The 17,893-nt window shown below is 37.9% G+C and overlaps 1 protein-coding gene across 2 annotated transcripts; it reads left to right on the top strand.

Moving 5' to 3' along the window:
* Positions 1 to 2,967: 2,967 nt before the first annotated feature.
* Positions 2,968 to 16,611, top strand: LOC129277789 (L-fucono-1,5-lactonase-like). Of its 2 annotated transcripts, XM_054913959.2 has the most exons (7): positions 2,968 to 3,092; positions 5,231 to 5,401; positions 6,298 to 6,380; positions 8,007 to 8,164; positions 9,472 to 9,633; positions 14,883 to 14,949; positions 16,226 to 16,611. In XM_054913959.2, the coding sequence occupies exons 1-7, from the start codon at positions 3,062 to 3,064 to the stop codon at positions 16,427 to 16,429; spliced, it is 876 nt and encodes a 291-aa protein (XP_054769934.2). In that variant the 5' UTR covers positions 2,968 to 3,061; the 3' UTR covers positions 16,430 to 16,611. The 2 variants fall into 2 exon arrangements, with proteins under 2 accessions (XP_054769934.2, XP_063966820.1); XM_064110750.1 differs by lacking the exons at positions 14,883 to 14,949; positions 16,226 to 16,611 and adding an exon at positions 11,545 to 11,770 and having other exon boundaries at positions 2,977 to 3,092.
* The last annotated feature ends 1,282 nt before the right edge of the window (positions 16,612 to 17,893 follow it).

Here is a 17,893-nt window from a genome sequence, read left to right as displayed (position 1 = left end):
GAACACCGGTTTTCAAAATAATCGATATGACTCAGGCTTAATCAGAACCAATCAACCTTTTTCTGATTATTATGTCACTTTCCATATTTTGGAGAAAAAAATAAAAGTGTTCATCGACGCCCTGTACTGCATGATGAAACTGTATCCCCACTCGGCCCTCGTAACCCCCCCCCCCCTCTCTCCCTCTCCCACCACAATGCCCCTTGCTCATTTCTCTTATCTCACCTTGACCTTAATTAATTAATCTTAACTATTTGGCGGTACAGTCAAACGTGACTGGTCGCCATCATAGTTTCATCCCCAACAAACAAGGAACAAACAATAACAATTCTGTTTTTCGACCCAACATCATTCCTTTCAATACGCGTTAGGCTATACGTGGGCATGCACAAACAACGTGGGTTAACAAAAACTGACCCGCGTTTGGACTAAAATTGTGATTAAAATAAAAATGTTATAAATATGAAAAAAATATGTGTATAATGAAGGATATCTGATAAACGGAAAAACATCAATCGCTAATTCATAAAAATGCTGGAAAAGATTTGACAAAGGTTTTTAACAACGCCACGGTAATCAAGGGGAATTAGTGTATGGGTGAATGGCGTTCGAGCTTTAGCCGAGCGTTAGCCGGAGAGGGCGCGGGCCAAATCTGCCTGAATCTGGCAATATGGCGTCGACCGCGTCGTCCATTAAGCTGACGTTAGCCAGCGGCGACTGCACGTACGTGCCGTATTCGCACATACCTACAGGATAACATGCCGGTAAAACTGATGAATATTTTTCGCAGATACGATGCTTGCTTAGAAAATTAGGTGGTCGATAAGGGGTGGTTCTAACCATATAATGGTTGGAACTACCCCTTATCGACCACCTAATTTTCTAACTAAGGCTAGCATCTTATTTGCGAAAAATATTTATTTTCATTTTGCCAATTTTATTCTAAATATCGAGATACCTGGATACAAATTATAATTAAAGGTCAAGTCCATCTCAGAAAAATGTTGATTTGAATCAATAGAGAAAAATCAGACGAGCAGAATGCTGAAAATTTCATCAAAATCGGATGTAAAATAAGAAAGTTATGACATTTCAAAGTTTCGCTTATTTTCAACAAAATAGTTATATGAACGAGCCAGTTACATCCAAATGAGAGAGTCGATGACATCACTCACTCACTATTTCTTTTGTTTTTTATTGTTTGAATTATACAATATTTATTTCAATTTTTACGAATTTGACGATTAGGACCTCCTTGCCTGAAGCACAAAATGTTAAAATAATGGAATTCCACGTGTTCAGGGAGGAATGAAACTTCATTTCACATGACAATGACGAGAAAATCAAAATATTTCATATTTCATATAATAAAATACAAAAGAAATAGTGAGTGAGTGATGTCATCAGTTCCCTCATTTGCATACCGACCGAGATGTGCATATAACTGTTTTGTGAAATGAAGCGAAACTTTAAAATGTCATAACTTCCTTATTTTACATCCGATTTTGATAAAATTTTCAGTGTTATGCTTGTTGAATTTTTCTCTTTTTATTCAAATCAAGTTTTAGTTGGAGTGGACTTGTCCTTTAAATATCTCCACCCTGGACCATCCCTTTAATGATAAGGTTTGTCACATAGGCCTACCTGGCTTAATTAAGCTTTGCCTTTAGTTGGACCTCCTATAAATAGCTAATAGTGGGTTTTCGCCCAGCGTCGTACGACGTAGAACGTACGTGTGCAAAAATCGCCAACTTTCATGGAAACAGAGGCCCGAGCGTTCTTGAGCTCAAATCACGGACGGTTCTTCCGCAAATTAGCGGGCGTCCGCATTAGAACGTAGGATTTGTCAACAGCCGTCAACAGCCAATCAGATCGCTTGTAGAGCGAGCAAGCTGAGCCGATCGATGTAAACACATTCGCCCATCGCGTGCATGCACATGTTGTACTCTACTCTGACTACACTGATAGCTGAAAGCTTCAAAACATGGACTCGAATGCGAGTTTTTCGGTGAGTACCATTTCAATTATACTAAAATCAAGCTAAGTATAATTTCAAAATGTTACAGTAGAAGTTTAAACGAGTATGATTATTGAAATATGATTGAAAAGCCGTTGCATGGCTCGGTCGACGACGCGACTGCAAGACACATGGCACTGCCAGTTGTGTGCACATAGTAGGAACATATACAATGCACATGTTGGCGTGTCAACATTACATGCCAACCATGCCAGCCGGTCGTTCCGGCCGCGTTCAGCGATTTGCGAAACTGCTTACAAGCGAGAGTTGAGCGCGACGGACGCACGAACAAAGAGATCGTTCTACGTCGTAGATAGCGTCGTACGACGCTGGGCGAAAACCCACTATTATGTTCATCAAGACAAGATCTTCTCCACTTCACTACAGCTGCACTCCATGACCACGGCCACTCGGACTCCACTCCAGACGTTACGTAAGCTCTTTGCTTGCGATTTCCCCAACGTGCTATTCGAATATGTGAGACAAAAGATCGTGATAATACCCATTCATTTGCATGTATAAGAAATTGCGCAAAGTAATAGGGGACTAGTCTCGTTATATATGGGGTACTCTTCCGAATCTTTCAAATCATCCCCTCTTCAACTCGGCCCTTTTATACTCGACCCCAGTTCACTCACGAAAAAAAAACTGACGCAGTATTTCTAGGACTTTTCTACTACTTCTCAGGCAGTATAGAGATGTTTCATGGGACTTTATATTTCGTGCACTGTCAAAGGTACAGTTGCGTTTGGGACATAGACCCTAACGCCACATGTAGAGATGTATTGGTCTCCCTTGGTCTCATACGCATATGTGGTTTGGGTACCAATTATATGGCGAGTAAGACATGGACGAGTTCGTTAATTGGTTCGAGACAACTGCCGTGTGTTGCTGCCCTCTACAGTACCTTCGTTGGTTCGAGACAATTTATTTATTTTGATCAGCTAGCTGACTGCGATGCTTCCTCCCACAAACAATGAACAACCTTAACCTTAACAAAAAGTCTTAGCTTTTGATTGTCTGGAACAAAGTGCCGAGCTATCAATGGCAAAGCCAACGGTTGATGCACACGTTCGTGAGTATTTTTTTTCACATATCGGGTTATTCTGTTCCTTGGTTCGTTCTCGAAGTGATAAGAAAAGACTTCCAAAGTTACAGACCCGCGGCGGCCAGTCCCAGCGCCATGACCTCGGGCATGACCTGCCCCTCGGCCTGCGCTGCCTGCCTTAAAAGGCTAAAGCCAAGGGGCCGCTTGGGGCAACCACCAGTGCAGCTGCAGTGGCAGGCAAACTTAGTTACTTCCTCAAGACCTCATCCTCCTTGTCTTCCCCTCCCCTCCCCTTTTTTTTTCTTTATTTCTTCTTCCTCCCTTTTAAGTTACTCCCTTTCTTTTCTTTTTTTATTATTAGATCTATTTTATTACTAATATATTGACTTAAGTTTTCTTTCTTTCTTTCTCTCATTTATTTTTTCTCCCTTTTTATAAACCTCTAAAACCTGCATTTGTGTATGTTTTTGTTATTGGTTCGGAATATTTGACCGCACTTTAATTCTCTTTTTATCACAAGCTATTTGAGGAAAGTCATTTTACAAAAAAAAAAAATTGAATTGAACTTGAAAAATATTAGGGCCTAACTTTATTTCGTTTGATAATCCCCATGGATGTATATTTTTGTTTGTATTTTCTCTTCTGATATCGTATTTTGAATGTTGATGATTGCTTTCAAAAGTATTGATATTTACTATATATTGTGATTGTAATCCCCTACCCTCCTACTAGCCCTAGTTAACCATCTCTCCCCCTCCCCCTCTCTCTCCCTCTCTCTTCTCTCACTTGCAGTCATCCAATGGTTTTGTTAAAATGAAATATGATATGTTTAGATTGACTAACACTTGATGTACATGTAGGGTTGGCATTTGACCGGTGAATGAACTGCCTAGATGATTTGTGTGGAGATAAATCCCAGAAAACAAGGACGATCCTCATTTTTGGACTGGCACCCTCTGCTTATAGATTGTAGTGAGGGTAGGCTTGTGAGCACATTGAGATGGCCCCTATGTTAGAATGCATTTTAAGTTTGAACATTATTTTTTATCACCAGCTAATGAGGAAAGTCATTTAATAGAAAATTGATTTCATTTTATAATCCCTAGCAGACCTAGCTCATCCCCAGGTATCCTTTTGTGTGTGTTTCTTGGTCTTCTGTTATTGTTCATGTATTTGAATATTGATGATTCATTATGATTGTTTTCAAAAGTATACTATTTTGAATGGATTTCCCTTCTCCCCTAGACCTAGTTAACCATCTCCCTCCCCCCCCCTCTCTCTCTCTTTCTCTCTTTTCACTTGTAGTCATCCAGTGGAATTATTAAAATGAAATATGATATGTTTACATGTAGATTGACTAACATTTGATTAAAAGTGAGTAGGGTTGGCACTTTGACAGGTAAATTAACTTTCCTAGCTGATTTGTGTGGAGAAAGCCTTATAAATCCAAGAATGCAGGGATCATTTTTAGACTGGCTACCTCTCTGCCTATAGATTGTAGTGAGGGTAGGCTTGTGAGCACATTGAGATGGCCCCTATAGATCCAAAATAGGAGCACTTTGGGCCCGAGCTATCTCACATCTGAACAGATATCGCCTCAACCCCTAATGAAGAAGAGCGGTGACAATCTCATCTTAAGCCTGAGGGGGGGGGGGCAGTCAAATGTATGGCTGTACACACGCGTGGCCAAATTATTTCCAAACACCCCCTAAACAAGTTTTTCTCTGTGTGCAAAATAACCCCCTATAAACAAGTTTTTCTCTGGCTTTATTTACACATGTTGGTCTCTAAACAAGTTGTCGCCAGAATATGACCCCGGGGAAAAAGCTTGGGGGAAAAAACATACCCTAAACACGTTTGGCTAGTCTTAAAAAAAAAGCTTTGGGAAAAAATACCCTAAATATGTTTGACCCTGCAATTGATCATTGACCAGTCTTTCAAAACTACCCCTTTTTTTTTTTAATCTGTGTTTTGATACCCTTTACGAGTGCACGCGCGGCTCGCGTCCAAAACTGAAAAAACACCCCTTTAAACGCGTTTTTGGTCACGCGAGTGTACAGCAATATATTTGACTGCCCCCCCCCCCCGGATCTTAAGGTCACAATTTCTATTATTATTATTCATTATGGTATCTGAATCTATTTGCTTTTCAATTGAAATCTTAGATTTCTGGGATCTTGAGAAGTTCCAGTACGTGTGGCCTAGGGGGGGACAAGAGGCTGCACTGTTTGACAACTTTTATCCCTGTGGCTACGAAAAGGCCCTTGTAGAGAGTGGCTGCCCTGTCAAGAATGGCATCTTTGTACAAGTTGTAAACAACACGGTTGCAGAAACTGGTGATTATTAAAGTTGTTTTTGTTGAATATTCTAAAGTTAAGGACAAGTCCACCCCAACAAAAAGTTGAGTTGAATAAAAAGAGAAAAATCCAACAAGCATAACACTGAAAACTTCATCAAAATCGGATGTAAAATAAGAAAGTTATGACATTTTAAAGTTTCGCTTGATTTCACAAAACAGTGATATGCACATCCTGGCTGGTATGCAAATGAGGAGACTATGATGTCATCCACTCACTATTTCTTTTGTATTTTATTATATGAAATATTCTAATTTTCTCCTCATTTTCAAGTGATACAACGATTAATTCCTCCCTGAACATGTGGAATTACCGTTGTTTAATACTATATGGTTCAGTCAAGTTGGTCCTTATTGTCAAATCTATAAAAAATGAAATATTGTATAATTCAAACAGTAAAAAACAAAAGAAATAGTGAGTGATGGACATCATCAACTGAGTCACCTAGTTGTGCATATCACTGTTTTGTGAAAAATAATTGAAACGTTAAAATGTCATACCTTTCTTATTTTACATCCTATTTTGATGAAATTTTCAGCACTATGCTAGTTTGATTTTTCTTTATTTATTCAAGTCAGCATTTTCCTGGGGTGGACTTGACCTTTAAAGTAGTGAACAAAGGAGGGGGGGGGGGGTCTGATTTCTGCATATGAGGTGTACTGTAGGTCCTGTACTATTTGAGGAAAACATCTTAATAATTTAATTAGGTTTGCATAGGAAATTAAGAGCAATATTTTGAGAAACTTAAGTGCCAAGAACTGACCTCTTGTTGATTATTCTGATAAAATTCTGATAATAGTGATAATAAGCACTTATACTGTTACATTATGTTAATCGTTATCACGATTTACTGATAGTTTATATTTGATTTGCAGATTGGGTCTTAGACATGGCTACTCGTCACAAATGCATTGTGGGAGTTGTTGGCTGGATTGACATGTGTGGCTCAGATGATGAGGTAAATCTGATTGATGTGTGACTGTGTGAGGCAGACTTTGACCAAACAATCGTAGACCGAGGTCCTTGTTACACTGATATAAGGGGGGGGGGGGGGGGTCTATTGGTTCTGACCCTCATCTTTCAATCAAGAGGGTCCTCATTCAAATCCCAACCATGTCATATTTTCCTTTAATAGCAAGAAATCACCCATATTGTGCTGTGCGCAACCAAGGTGAGGTAAATGGGTACCAGGGTAAAAAAAACCATACCGACTAATGAGGATAAATTGCCTTACCAAAGGGCAGTAGCCCACCAAGTGGGAATCAGACCCAGGCCACAGCAAAACCATGCTCTTCCAACTGAGCGCTATCATGCCTCCTTGAGGGGTGAAGAACAGAAAACAACAAGCGTACTTTGCCAATTATGAACATTGTATGCTATATTTCAGGTTCCGTTTGAGTCCCCTTTGAAAGCCCATCGAGCACATTTCATTTTAGCATATTTTACTTTTTGTCTCACCTGCATAGCAGAGTGATACTATAGGCGCCGTTTTTCTGACGGCGGCGGCGGCGTCAACAGTCAACACCAAATCTTAACCGAAGGTTAAGTTTTTGAAATGACAGCATAACTTAGAAAGTATATGGACCTAGTTGATGAAACTTGGCCATAAGGTTAATCAAGTATTACTAAATATCCTTCTTGAGTTTCAGGTCACATGACCAAAGTCAAAGGTCATTTAAGGTCATTGAACTTTTGCCATTTTCGAGGTAATTATTAGATTGCTGTCATAACTTTCAAAGGTTATAGATATAGTATATAGGGGTAATCAAGTATCACAAATTTTAGGTCACATGATCAAGGTCAAATGTCAATGAACGTACTATTGTATCATTATATGAATGGTGTTTTTTGTGATAATTATTTTATAGTAGTTTTCAAGGTCAGCACTGCTGCTATATTGAATTATGATGCAGATGAGACTGCCAGAGGCGTTCCACTTGTTTCATAGACTTTAGCACAGGGTCTTGTTTCATTCAGAACTTCCATTTATGGGAATTACCTTGGTAACAGGGCTCACCAGCCCATCAAATTCAGGGTTTCCAATGTAATAATACTATAATGGAAAAATAATATACTGTCATTGTAGGTGTAGTTCTTACTGAATTGAAATAGATTCCTGTTGTAAAGATAGAGATATTGCTCTTTTCCCCCAAAACTTTGTGAATATGAAATTTCATCCCCTATTACCTTGTGGCAACGTAAGCTTAAATCAACCAAACTGTTGTTTTATAAAGTTGTCTGTAAGTTATGCATGTTATGCACCTGACCGATGACCTGGTTCTTGAGTCGAGTTGGAATCTCAATTATTTTCATTCCCATCAGTTGAAGTAGAATCTAATCACTGTGCTGCCATTTTGTGGTGATAAGCAAATGATCTTGTTTAATTTCTTATTGCATTTGCGGGAATTTGAATTCCATGATTTGCTCTTGTCTTGTAATATATTATTGATTATGTTATGTTGAATTGATGTTATGTTTTGATGATAATCTTTAAATGTTGGTATTTTTATCAATAAACTTGTGATTTTGAATTTGATTTTCATGAAAGCTAACTTCTTTTCTGTTTCTATTCTGTGTTTTAAAGGTTGACGAGGAGTTACAGAGGTTGTCCAAAAATCCCCTTTTTCTTGGACTTCGTCACATCCTGGACTTGGAAGAACCAGGCTGGATTGTGAAAAAAGAAGTCAAGAGAACTCTGGGAAGACTGGAGAAGCTGAATTTGACCTATGACATCCTCTTAAGGTATAGAAAAATGATGAAACAAGTTACTGAAAGCCTTATTCTTCGCATTTCACATGACGTGAAACAAAAGAAATGAGAGCCATTTCCTTTCATTCTTGATGGCGTGGGACTGTTGACCTTCTAATCCAGTAATTTGTAATTGAATGGACAGATAATGGAACAGTCCACTAGGCACAATGGACTCGGCAGTATTGACTTCTTTTTTTTTTGGGGGGGGGGGTAAAGGGAGAATGTGAGGGGGTGGGGGGGGGGGGAAAGCTGTTGGTTTTTGTATTCATATTTCTATGTGACAAAAACTGTGTGTTTGGAGAAGGATGCTCTAACCACCCATCACCCCTTGTCATTACCTTCCATAACTTATGCTGATTTTTCTCTTCCCCCTCCCCACTTACAGCAGGCCGTCCATTGACAAAAGAAAGCACCTTAAAGACTTTTTCTTTCAAATTCAATATTTTTTCTTGATTAGTGTTATTCTTCTGTATGTCCTACATGATGCTAAAAGGAATTTGAGTCTCAGAGCCCCAATTTCTGAAATATAGACGTTTCAAAAGCAAAAGTAATTCAACATTTTTCCACATTAAACAATGACACATTTTCCTCATTTGCTGAGTTAATGATTCCACAGAATTGCTTCCTTTTGTCATGGGACAGGAGAATTGGTTTCTGCATTGATTTTATCTGTGTGGGAGATGGATGATCTAACCCCCCCCCCCCCCATCTTCCGGAACTTCTGCTCAAGGAAAAAAATAAACAGGGGCTCAGGATGATTCCACCCCCAAAATGGTCAAGGGCCTCTTGGAAAACCCTCATTCACTGCAGTGTTAAAGCTTATCCAATGTAGCCGATTTGGGAAGTAGGTTTTGATAAGTATTTCCTGAAACCCAGGACCAAATTCCAATTGAAACCAGTTGGATTTCCAACTGGTTTCAATTGGTTTTACTGGAATATAACAATTTCCATTTGAAACCAATTGAAACCAGTTGTGTAACTAGAAATCCTAACTGGAACCCGTTAGGCAACTGGAAATCCTTACTGGAACCAGTTGGGTAACTGGAAATGACTTCCAACTGGAAATAATTTCTAACTGGAACCAGTTGGGTAACTGGAAATCCTAACTGGAACCAGTTGGGTAACTGGAAATCCTAACTGGAACCAGTTGGGTAACTGGAAATCCTAACTGGAACCAATTGGGTAACTGGAGATGACTTCTAACTGAAAAGGTGAAGAAAAAGAAAATTTGTGCCTGCTTCCGTTGATCATTAATAGGGCTTTCTCCCCTCCCCTCCACCTCCCCACCCCTCTTACAGGCCTCATAGCCTCCACTATGCTGCTGATGTTGCCCAAGAGTTTCCTGATCTGAGATTGATCATCGATCACCTTGCCAAACCAAAGATCAAAGAAGGAGAATTTGATGAATGGGCCAAGGAAATGAGCAGGGCAGCCAGCTTCCAAAATGTCTACGTCAAATTGTGAGTTTGCTCCGATGTTAAATGGGGAAAAAAATGTGTATTGTATATTTTCATGCCATGAGAGTCTTCTCATACCAATGCATTGCAACTGTCATTCTTATTTTTAGCTCATCCGGCCAGAAGGGCCAGATGAGCTTATGCCGTGGCGTGGCGTCCGTTGACCGTCGTCTGTCGTCCGTCCAAAATTTCAAAATGCTTCTTCGCCATTTCAAGTCCGATTTCAATTCTGTTCGCTTTATATGATAGCACTAGGTGGGGGATTCAAAACTTCTACACAGAATTTTGAAACTTATTAAATATGCTAATTTATGCACATTTTTCAAAATTCACAAAAAATGCTTCTTTTTTATTTGTTGACTGATTTTAAATTTTTTGCTTCCATCTGGTAGAGCTTCATGAGGTTCACCAAACTTCTACACAGAACTTTGAAATTTTGACTAGAACAATTTTCATGCTAATTTATGCAAAATTAATTTATGCATATTTTTAAAAATTCACATAAAATGCTTCTTCTTCTTTATTTGTTGCCCGATTCTGATTTTTTTCTTCCATCTTGTAGAGCTTCATGAGGTTCACCAAACTTCTACACCAAAATTTTAATGTGGAGTAGAAAATTATTTATGCTAATTTATGCAAAATTCATAAATCACAGAAAATGCCTCTTCTTTATTTGTTGACTGAATTTCAAAACGCTTCTTCTTCGTCATTTCAAGTCTGATTTCAATTCTGTTTGCTTTATATGATAGCATTAGGTGGGGGATTCAAAACTTCTACACAGAATTTTGAAACTCATTAAGTATGCTGATTTATGCATATTTTTAAAAATTCACATGAAATGCTTCTTCTTCTTTAATTGTTGACCGATTTTGATTTTTTTTTCTTCCATCTGGTAGAACTTCATGAGGTTCACCATACTTCTACACAGAATTTTGAAATTTTCAGTAGAAAATTATTCATGCTAATTTATGCAGAATTTATTCATAAATCACCCCCCAAAAAATTTCTTCTTCATTTGTTAATCAATTTCAAATTTGTTTGCTTCATATGATAGCTCGAGGTGGTGATTAATTGATTTTGATTATTTTTGTTACATCTGAGAGCTACATGAGATTCACCGAGGTTCTACCCAGAGTTTAGAAATTTTGACTAGAAAATTATTCATGCTTAATTTATATGAAATTTATTCATAGATCACAAAAAATGCTTCTAGTTCTATGTCATTTATTCATCAATTTCAATTCTATATCCTCAATTCATGTCACCAATATAATTCACTACAGTGTCAATTGGGCTGAAATTAAAATGACGAAGAAGAAGCATTTTAAAATTCAGTCAACAAATAAAGAAGAGGCTTTATTTGTTGATTGATTTTGATTATTTTTGTTCCATCTGAGAGCTACATGTACATGAGGTTCACCAATGTTCTACACAGAGTTTAGAAGTTTTGACTAGAAAATTATTTATGCTTAATTCATATGAAATTTATTCATAGATCACAAAAAATGCTTCTATGTCATTTCTTCATCAATTGAATTCTATATCCTCAATTTATGTCACCAATATAATTCACTACATTGTCAACTGGGTTGAAATTAAAATTCTGTTAAATTCTGTTGCGAGATGCCAGATGAGCTCCACATCATTGATGTGCTAGTTCTTCTTTTTTGTTTGATTATTATTATTATTATCAATTGAATATTGATTTTTGTCAATGAAGCCAGAGTTTAGATATGAATATTGTTCAGAAGAGAAATATACAGAGCATGGTATTGAATATTGCATGGATTCACAAAGTTGATATATATTTGGTATAACAAACAATTAAAAAGCAAACAACTCGGAACATCAAGATTGTAGCTTTCATAATCAAGTTCAGCAGGTGTAATGTATAGCCATTGCTTATGCTTGCAGAAGTACTTCAAGCAACTTTCAACAACAACAACAGCCTTTTTTTATTTCCCCACCAGGTTTGTATGGTCTGAAGTGTGAGGGAGAGCTAAGTTTCAGGGTATTCAGGGTATATGGTATCTTTTCCTAACTTATCTGGATTTCTATTATAATAATAATAATAATATGGTCCATTTATATAGCGCAGCTACTATAATTGATACACTCTACTGCGCTTGATACGTATCATATTATTACCCTGGCTGTAGCTGAGCCACCATATAGGCGCTATGGCATTTAAGGAATAAATTCTACGGGTACCCATTCACCTCACCTGGGTCGAGTGCAGCCCAATGTGGGTAAATTTCTTTCTGAAGGAAAACATGCCATGGCTGGGATTCGAACCCACATCCCTCTGATTGAAAGACGAGATTCATAACCATTAGACCACGACGCCCCCAGGATTATCAGGATTGACACTAATTTTAAACCCATAGACTGTTTTTTTTTTCTTCAGAGAAATGTGAGTTATACTTATGATTCAAAATGTATGTTCTGCATAATGTCTTCACACATCATTTTTACAGCATACAGCACCACATCTAAATATATTATTACGTATTCACCTGCACTGCATTTGGGATAATTATGTAAAATTAACACTAACCTGACCAACACATTGATTGCCATGGTAACCTTATGTTCGGATATCATCAAATATTGCCTGCTTCACCTCCCTCGTCTGATTTATTCTCACACCAAGACATGAACGTATCCAGGGGGGGGGGACTGCTCCTTCCCAGAATGTTTGAAACATTTTCACAAAAGTTGTGCTGTGAACAAAATCCTGTTTATTCAATTTAGAAAATGCAAAAGTGCCCAATGACAAGCTCATTCACTTTGCTCTCTCGCTTCGTAATAAGAAGAGGGTTTTTTGCCTTTTCGACATAGGCCTACTCTTCGATGGTTAGATATGAAATCTTTTGTAATGATTAGTCCCCTAAATCAAAAATTGTTACACCTTTCCCTTTCACCCTAAAATCGGCAAACTCCTTTTGAGTCTAAAAGAAAATATTGTTTGATAGCATACGTTGTAAAAGCTATGTTTGGAATTATCAATTGTGATATTGTGAAACGTATCATAACGTATCTTGATACAGTAAATTTCATTCACCTCCGGGCGCAGATCAGCGTATGCATTGCTCTACCATCAGTTCCCCCCCTCCCCCCAGTAATTGAAAGGAGCTGAGAAACTGCTCAGGGATGGTTGAGACTTTACTAAACAGCATGGTTTTCTCAAATAAATTTAATTCACCTCTGGTCGCAGATCAGCGGATGCATTGCTCTACCATCAATTCCCCACCCCCCCCCCATTATTGGAAGGAGCTATCTGAAAAACTGTGCTCAGGGATGGTTGAGACCTTACTAAACAGCATGATTTTCTCTAATAAATTTCATTCACCTCCGGGCGCAGATCAGCGAATGTATTGCTCTACCATCAATGTCCCCCCCCCCCCCCATTATTGTAAGGAGCTATCTGAGAAACTGTGCTCAGGGATGGTTGAGACCTTACTAAACAGCATGGTTTTCTCAAATAAGTTTCATTCACCTCTGGTTGCAAATCAGCATAAGCCATATGCATTGCTCTACCATCAATGTCCCCCCCCCCCCCCATTATTGGAAGGAGCTATCTGAAATACTGTGCTCAGGGATGGTTGAGACCTTACAGCATGGTTTTCTCAAATAAATTTCATTCACATCCGGGCACAGATCAGTGTATTTATTGCTCTACCATCAAGGCCCCCCCCCCCCCCCAATTATTGGAAGGAGCTGAGAAACTGCTCAGGGATGGTTGAGACCTTACTAAACAGCATGGTTTTCTCAAATAAGTTTCCACTTTCTTGAGTGATGAGCCTGGAACCCCAGTCATATATTTTATGTTTTCACTGGATGAAGCCAGCGTGATGATCCCTTGATGATGTTTTATGTTGTTGTATGGTTTGTAATAATACTTTGATTCCATCATTAATTAATACATTAATTATCCAGATGAAATACATGTGTTTGTTTTGTTTTTTTCTGTGTATTTAATGGGTACATCTGAATTAATGAATTATGATTTGTGTTAATACTGAAAATGATATGAGTGGGGGATGTGGTGTGGTTTATCCTTTTGACAGTAATTTCATTGGCCCATATTCTGAAGTCAGGTTTAACTTAAACTCAGGTTTAAAGTTGTGGTTTAAGTATGGATAGCCAATTGTTCATAAATTACTAACAGTAGAGATATCACACTTCAGCTCATTTGGCTCTCAAATCATTCATAATTGTCTAGGAAGTACATGTATAAATAGATGATTGTCTTCACCATCGATGAATCAGGAAAGAGCACAGTAAAATAAGAAACAAACAACTTAATAAAAATTTTGAGACTTTTGGCTTCCCATAATTTTAGCACAGAGTTAGACCATGGTCCAAGTTAAACCTGACTTCAGAATACGGGCCATAATGTGTAATTTTGTTGGGGTTAATTAGTTGACTTATCCTTTGCAATTTACAACTTTTTGTAATGATGAATTGAATGTTTTACTTGTGTCTTTGCTTCCACTGGAATTGCGACAGAAAGCTTTGTGCTGTAGCTGTTACGTTATTTTCATCTGTTCCTGGAGTACTACTGATTCCTTTTCTTGTCAATTGTTTTGTGCTTCATACTTGTTTGTCATCAAGTAGTAACATTGATATTAAAAATTATTAATGAATTAATGACAAAGATGGTAATAATATGATAAGAATCATGAGATAAATAACTATTATAGAACTAATGGTGGAGGTGATGATGATTATGATGATGATGGCGATTATGGTGATTGCGATGATGATGAGGATGATGACGATGGTGATGATCATGATGGTGATGACAGTATTATGATGATGATAATGATGATGATGATAATGATGATGATAATGGTGATGATGATGATGATGATGATGATGACAATATTATGATGATGATGATGGTGATGACGATGATAATGATGATGATGATTATGATGATGATGGCGATTATGGTGATTGCAATGATGATGAGGATGATGACGATGGTGATGATCATGATGGTGATGACAGTATTATGATGATGATGATAATGGTGATGATGACGGTGATGACAATATTATGGTGATGATGATCATGATGGTGATGACAGTATTATGATGATGACTATAAGCTCCTGAAATCCTTGCATCTGATTGGTGGAGAGCAAACATGTAGAATATCACTGACATGATATTCATGAAACATTCCCCAGGTTTTAATATTGAAAACAATTTTCATGAAGAAATCTCCCAATTTTGATTGTACAGGTCTGGAATGGTGACAGAAGCAGATCCACAATGCTGGAAACCACATGACCTAAAGCCTTATGTTCAGGTAATTAAAAAAGAATGATTATTAAAGGAAAAGTCCCGGGGGGGGGGGGCACTTACATTGATGAGTGGATACCATGCGTGACCATAGGGTTTTGAAAAGCGCCCTAAACAAGTATTTTCCATGTTCTGGAAATGCATCTCTTAACAAGTATTGGCATGTGAAACCCTACCCTTAACAATTATTGGAAACAAAACGGTACCCTTGACAAGTATTCCCTGAATTGACCCCCAAACAAGTACAACAGTAACTTAATTGTTACGTCCGGACGTGATCACAGACGTCGGGTTTACCTTTACTTTTAGAGTTTAGTACCATAGCACACACCTTGCTCAAATCAGACCCTAAACACGTAGCTAGTGATGGGGCAAAAAGTACATCCTTTGAAGTATTCTTTTTATACCCTCGCAAATCTGACCATAAACACGTAGTTTTCCTCGTGAAATGTACCCTTTTTAAAAGAGATCCTTTTTACATGTTTTTTGGGTCACACATGGTATTCACTTGTCAATGGAAGTGGCCCGATCCCCCCCCCCCCCGGGGGGGGGGGGGGGACAAGTTCACCCCCCAAAAAGTTGATTTGAATAAAAATAGAAAAATCCAACGAGCATAACCCTGAAAATTTCATCAAATCTGATGTAAAATAAGAAAGTTGTGACATCTTTTGAGTTTCCCTCAATTTCTCAAAACAGTTATGTGGTCGATATGCAAATGAGGTACTGCTGATGTATTTTATACATGAAATATGCTGATTTCTCGTTTTCCTGTGAAACAAAGTTTTATTCCTCTCTGAACATGTGGAATTTCCCTTGTTAAACATTTTGTGGTTCATTCAAGATGGCCCTTATTGTCAAATCTGTAAAATTGTAAATATTGTATACAGTAGTTGAAGCAATAAAAAAAAAAAATAGTGAGTGAGGCACGTCCTTGACTCTCTCCTTTGCATGTCACTGACTTGTTAAAAATAAGTGAAACTTTATAATGTCATAACACTTGAATATGAATGTAGAAAATAATTAGTCAATTAACCTATGTTTTGACTCATATTTCAGCACTGTGGTTCAGTCAAGATGGCCCTTATTGTCAAATCTGTAAAATTGTAAATATTTTATATTTGAACAATAAAAAAAAAAATAGTGATTCAGGTACGTCATTGACTCTCCTTTGCATGTCCATGTCTTGTCAAAAATATGTAAAACTTTATGTCATAACACTTGAATATGAAAGTAGAAAATAATTAGTCGATTAATTAGCCTATGTTTTGACACTCATATTTCAGCACTGTGTAAAGTCTTTTGGTGCCCAGCGCTGTATCTTCGGCAGTGATTACCCCGTTTTCAAAATGGTAGGTGCCACTTACAAGCAGGTTTACGATGCGCTAATGGAATGCTTACTGGACTGTACCACTGAGGAGGAGAGGGGTGCGATCTTTGGTGAAAATGCAGTTCGTTTTTATCAAGTTAAGGTTCCGCTTCTGGAGTAGATTAAGAAGGGAGCCTGGCAGAATTTGGCTTCACTGCCAAGATAATTATTGAACTTACAAATCATTTTTGGAAGTGTAGAATTAAGATGTAAATCATTCTATCAATATTATTCATTGTATCTAGAGAATATCTTAATATGCCCTTCTGATGATTAAAAGGAACTTTGTTAATTCTTAATAGGGGGTCACTCACATATATTTGTGGTACGGGGATCTGCCGCTTTGATGACCCCCTTTTTCAGACCTAATTTTCAGTTCTTAGATACTCCGAATGACAAAAATTCAGTTCAGAAGCCGCCCAGCCCCGCCCGCAAGACCCCCGTTACGAGACATCTCAGTTCCCCAGCCCTACCAAAATTGTCCAGCGCGAGCACAGCATGCGAGAGATGCACGTACGGCTTCGCAACTCCCTACATATTAACTTGTAGCCGCTCTATGCATGGCGAGTTCATGCACAGCGCTATGGTGCAACGTATTTGCAGTGCCGCGATCCTGTTCCGTAGACCCTGTTTTTCACACTGATCGGTATATATCTAGTTCCGAAGACCCCGTATTTTACCCTTTTAGTCAGTTCCTTAGAACCCCATTTCAGAGTTTTGTGAGGCACACCCCCATCAAAAAATAATTTGAGTGCCCCCCCCCCCTTCTGTTGGGTGACACAACATATGCTCCAGCGACATTTGCTCCAGTCTTAATATCTCGTATGGCGTAGGGTTAGAGTATTAAGGAATGTATAAGAGTTTTTGGTTCAGAATACTCTAAAGATAATGATTAGGATTTACTTACTTTTGGAGGTTAGGTTTTAGGTTTGACTCAGTACGCAGCTTTTCCATCAGAGCAGTTATCGCCGGAGCAGATGTCATGGAACCTGCGTTTGGGTCTATACTGTGGCCCTGTTACATGTACAGTTTATGAAACGATACAATTGTTGTGTATAATTGTTTGTGTTTGTACATGGTTAACCACAGACTCAAAATTATGATTAATTGTACCATTGATTGTTGTTTTTATGTTCCACCGCTCATATTACATAGACTGATGCTATGTAGGGCAATGCAGTTCAGATTTGTATATAAATTAACTGAAATTTTTATATTTTTTTCATTTTTATTGCATAGAGAACAAACTTGTCTATTTAATGAATTTCATAGTTAAAATGCATTTTGAGGATTAAACAAAACTTGCCAAGTCAAACAATCATATTACATGCGAAAGAATTTGTAACTTTTGGGCAACAGGTAGATTAAATATGAAGCATTGAACATAGCTTTGAGAGGTCATTAGGAATATAGAGATTCTTAAATTTTTTAAAGAAACATTTCCAGAATCTATCAAATATTTGATAACCCATACTGAAACTGCCCTGAATGCTTTGCTGGTTTTTAAACACTCGAATATGAAATCTAACTTTTTAAAGCTCAATTATTTTGTAAATCATATGTGTACCGATTCAACTTGCCTGGT

The sequence above is a fragment of the Lytechinus pictus genome, chromosome 15, assembly GCF_037042905.1.
Source record: "Lytechinus pictus isolate F3 Inbred chromosome 15, Lp3.0, whole genome shotgun sequence".
Taxonomy (NCBI): domain Eukaryota; kingdom Metazoa; phylum Echinodermata; class Echinoidea; order Temnopleuroida; family Toxopneustidae; genus Lytechinus; species Lytechinus pictus.
The sequence above is the reverse complement of the archived record's forward strand: the minus strand, read 5'-3'. Positions and strand labels throughout refer to the sequence as shown.

Excerpts from the sequence above, each read along its gene's own strand:
- LOC129277789 (XM_054913959.2), top strand. The coding sequence starts at position 3,062 with ATGGCAAAGCCAACGGTTGATGCACACGTTC. Across the intron at positions 6,381-8,006 it reads TGTGTGGCTCAGATGATGAG|GTTGACGAGGAGTTACAGAG; the intron begins GTAAATCTGATT and ends TGTGTTTTAAAG. Across the intron at positions 8,165-9,471 it reads ACCTATGACATCCTCTTAAG|GCCTCATAGCCTCCACTATG; the intron begins GTATAGAAAAAT and ends CCCCTCTTACAG.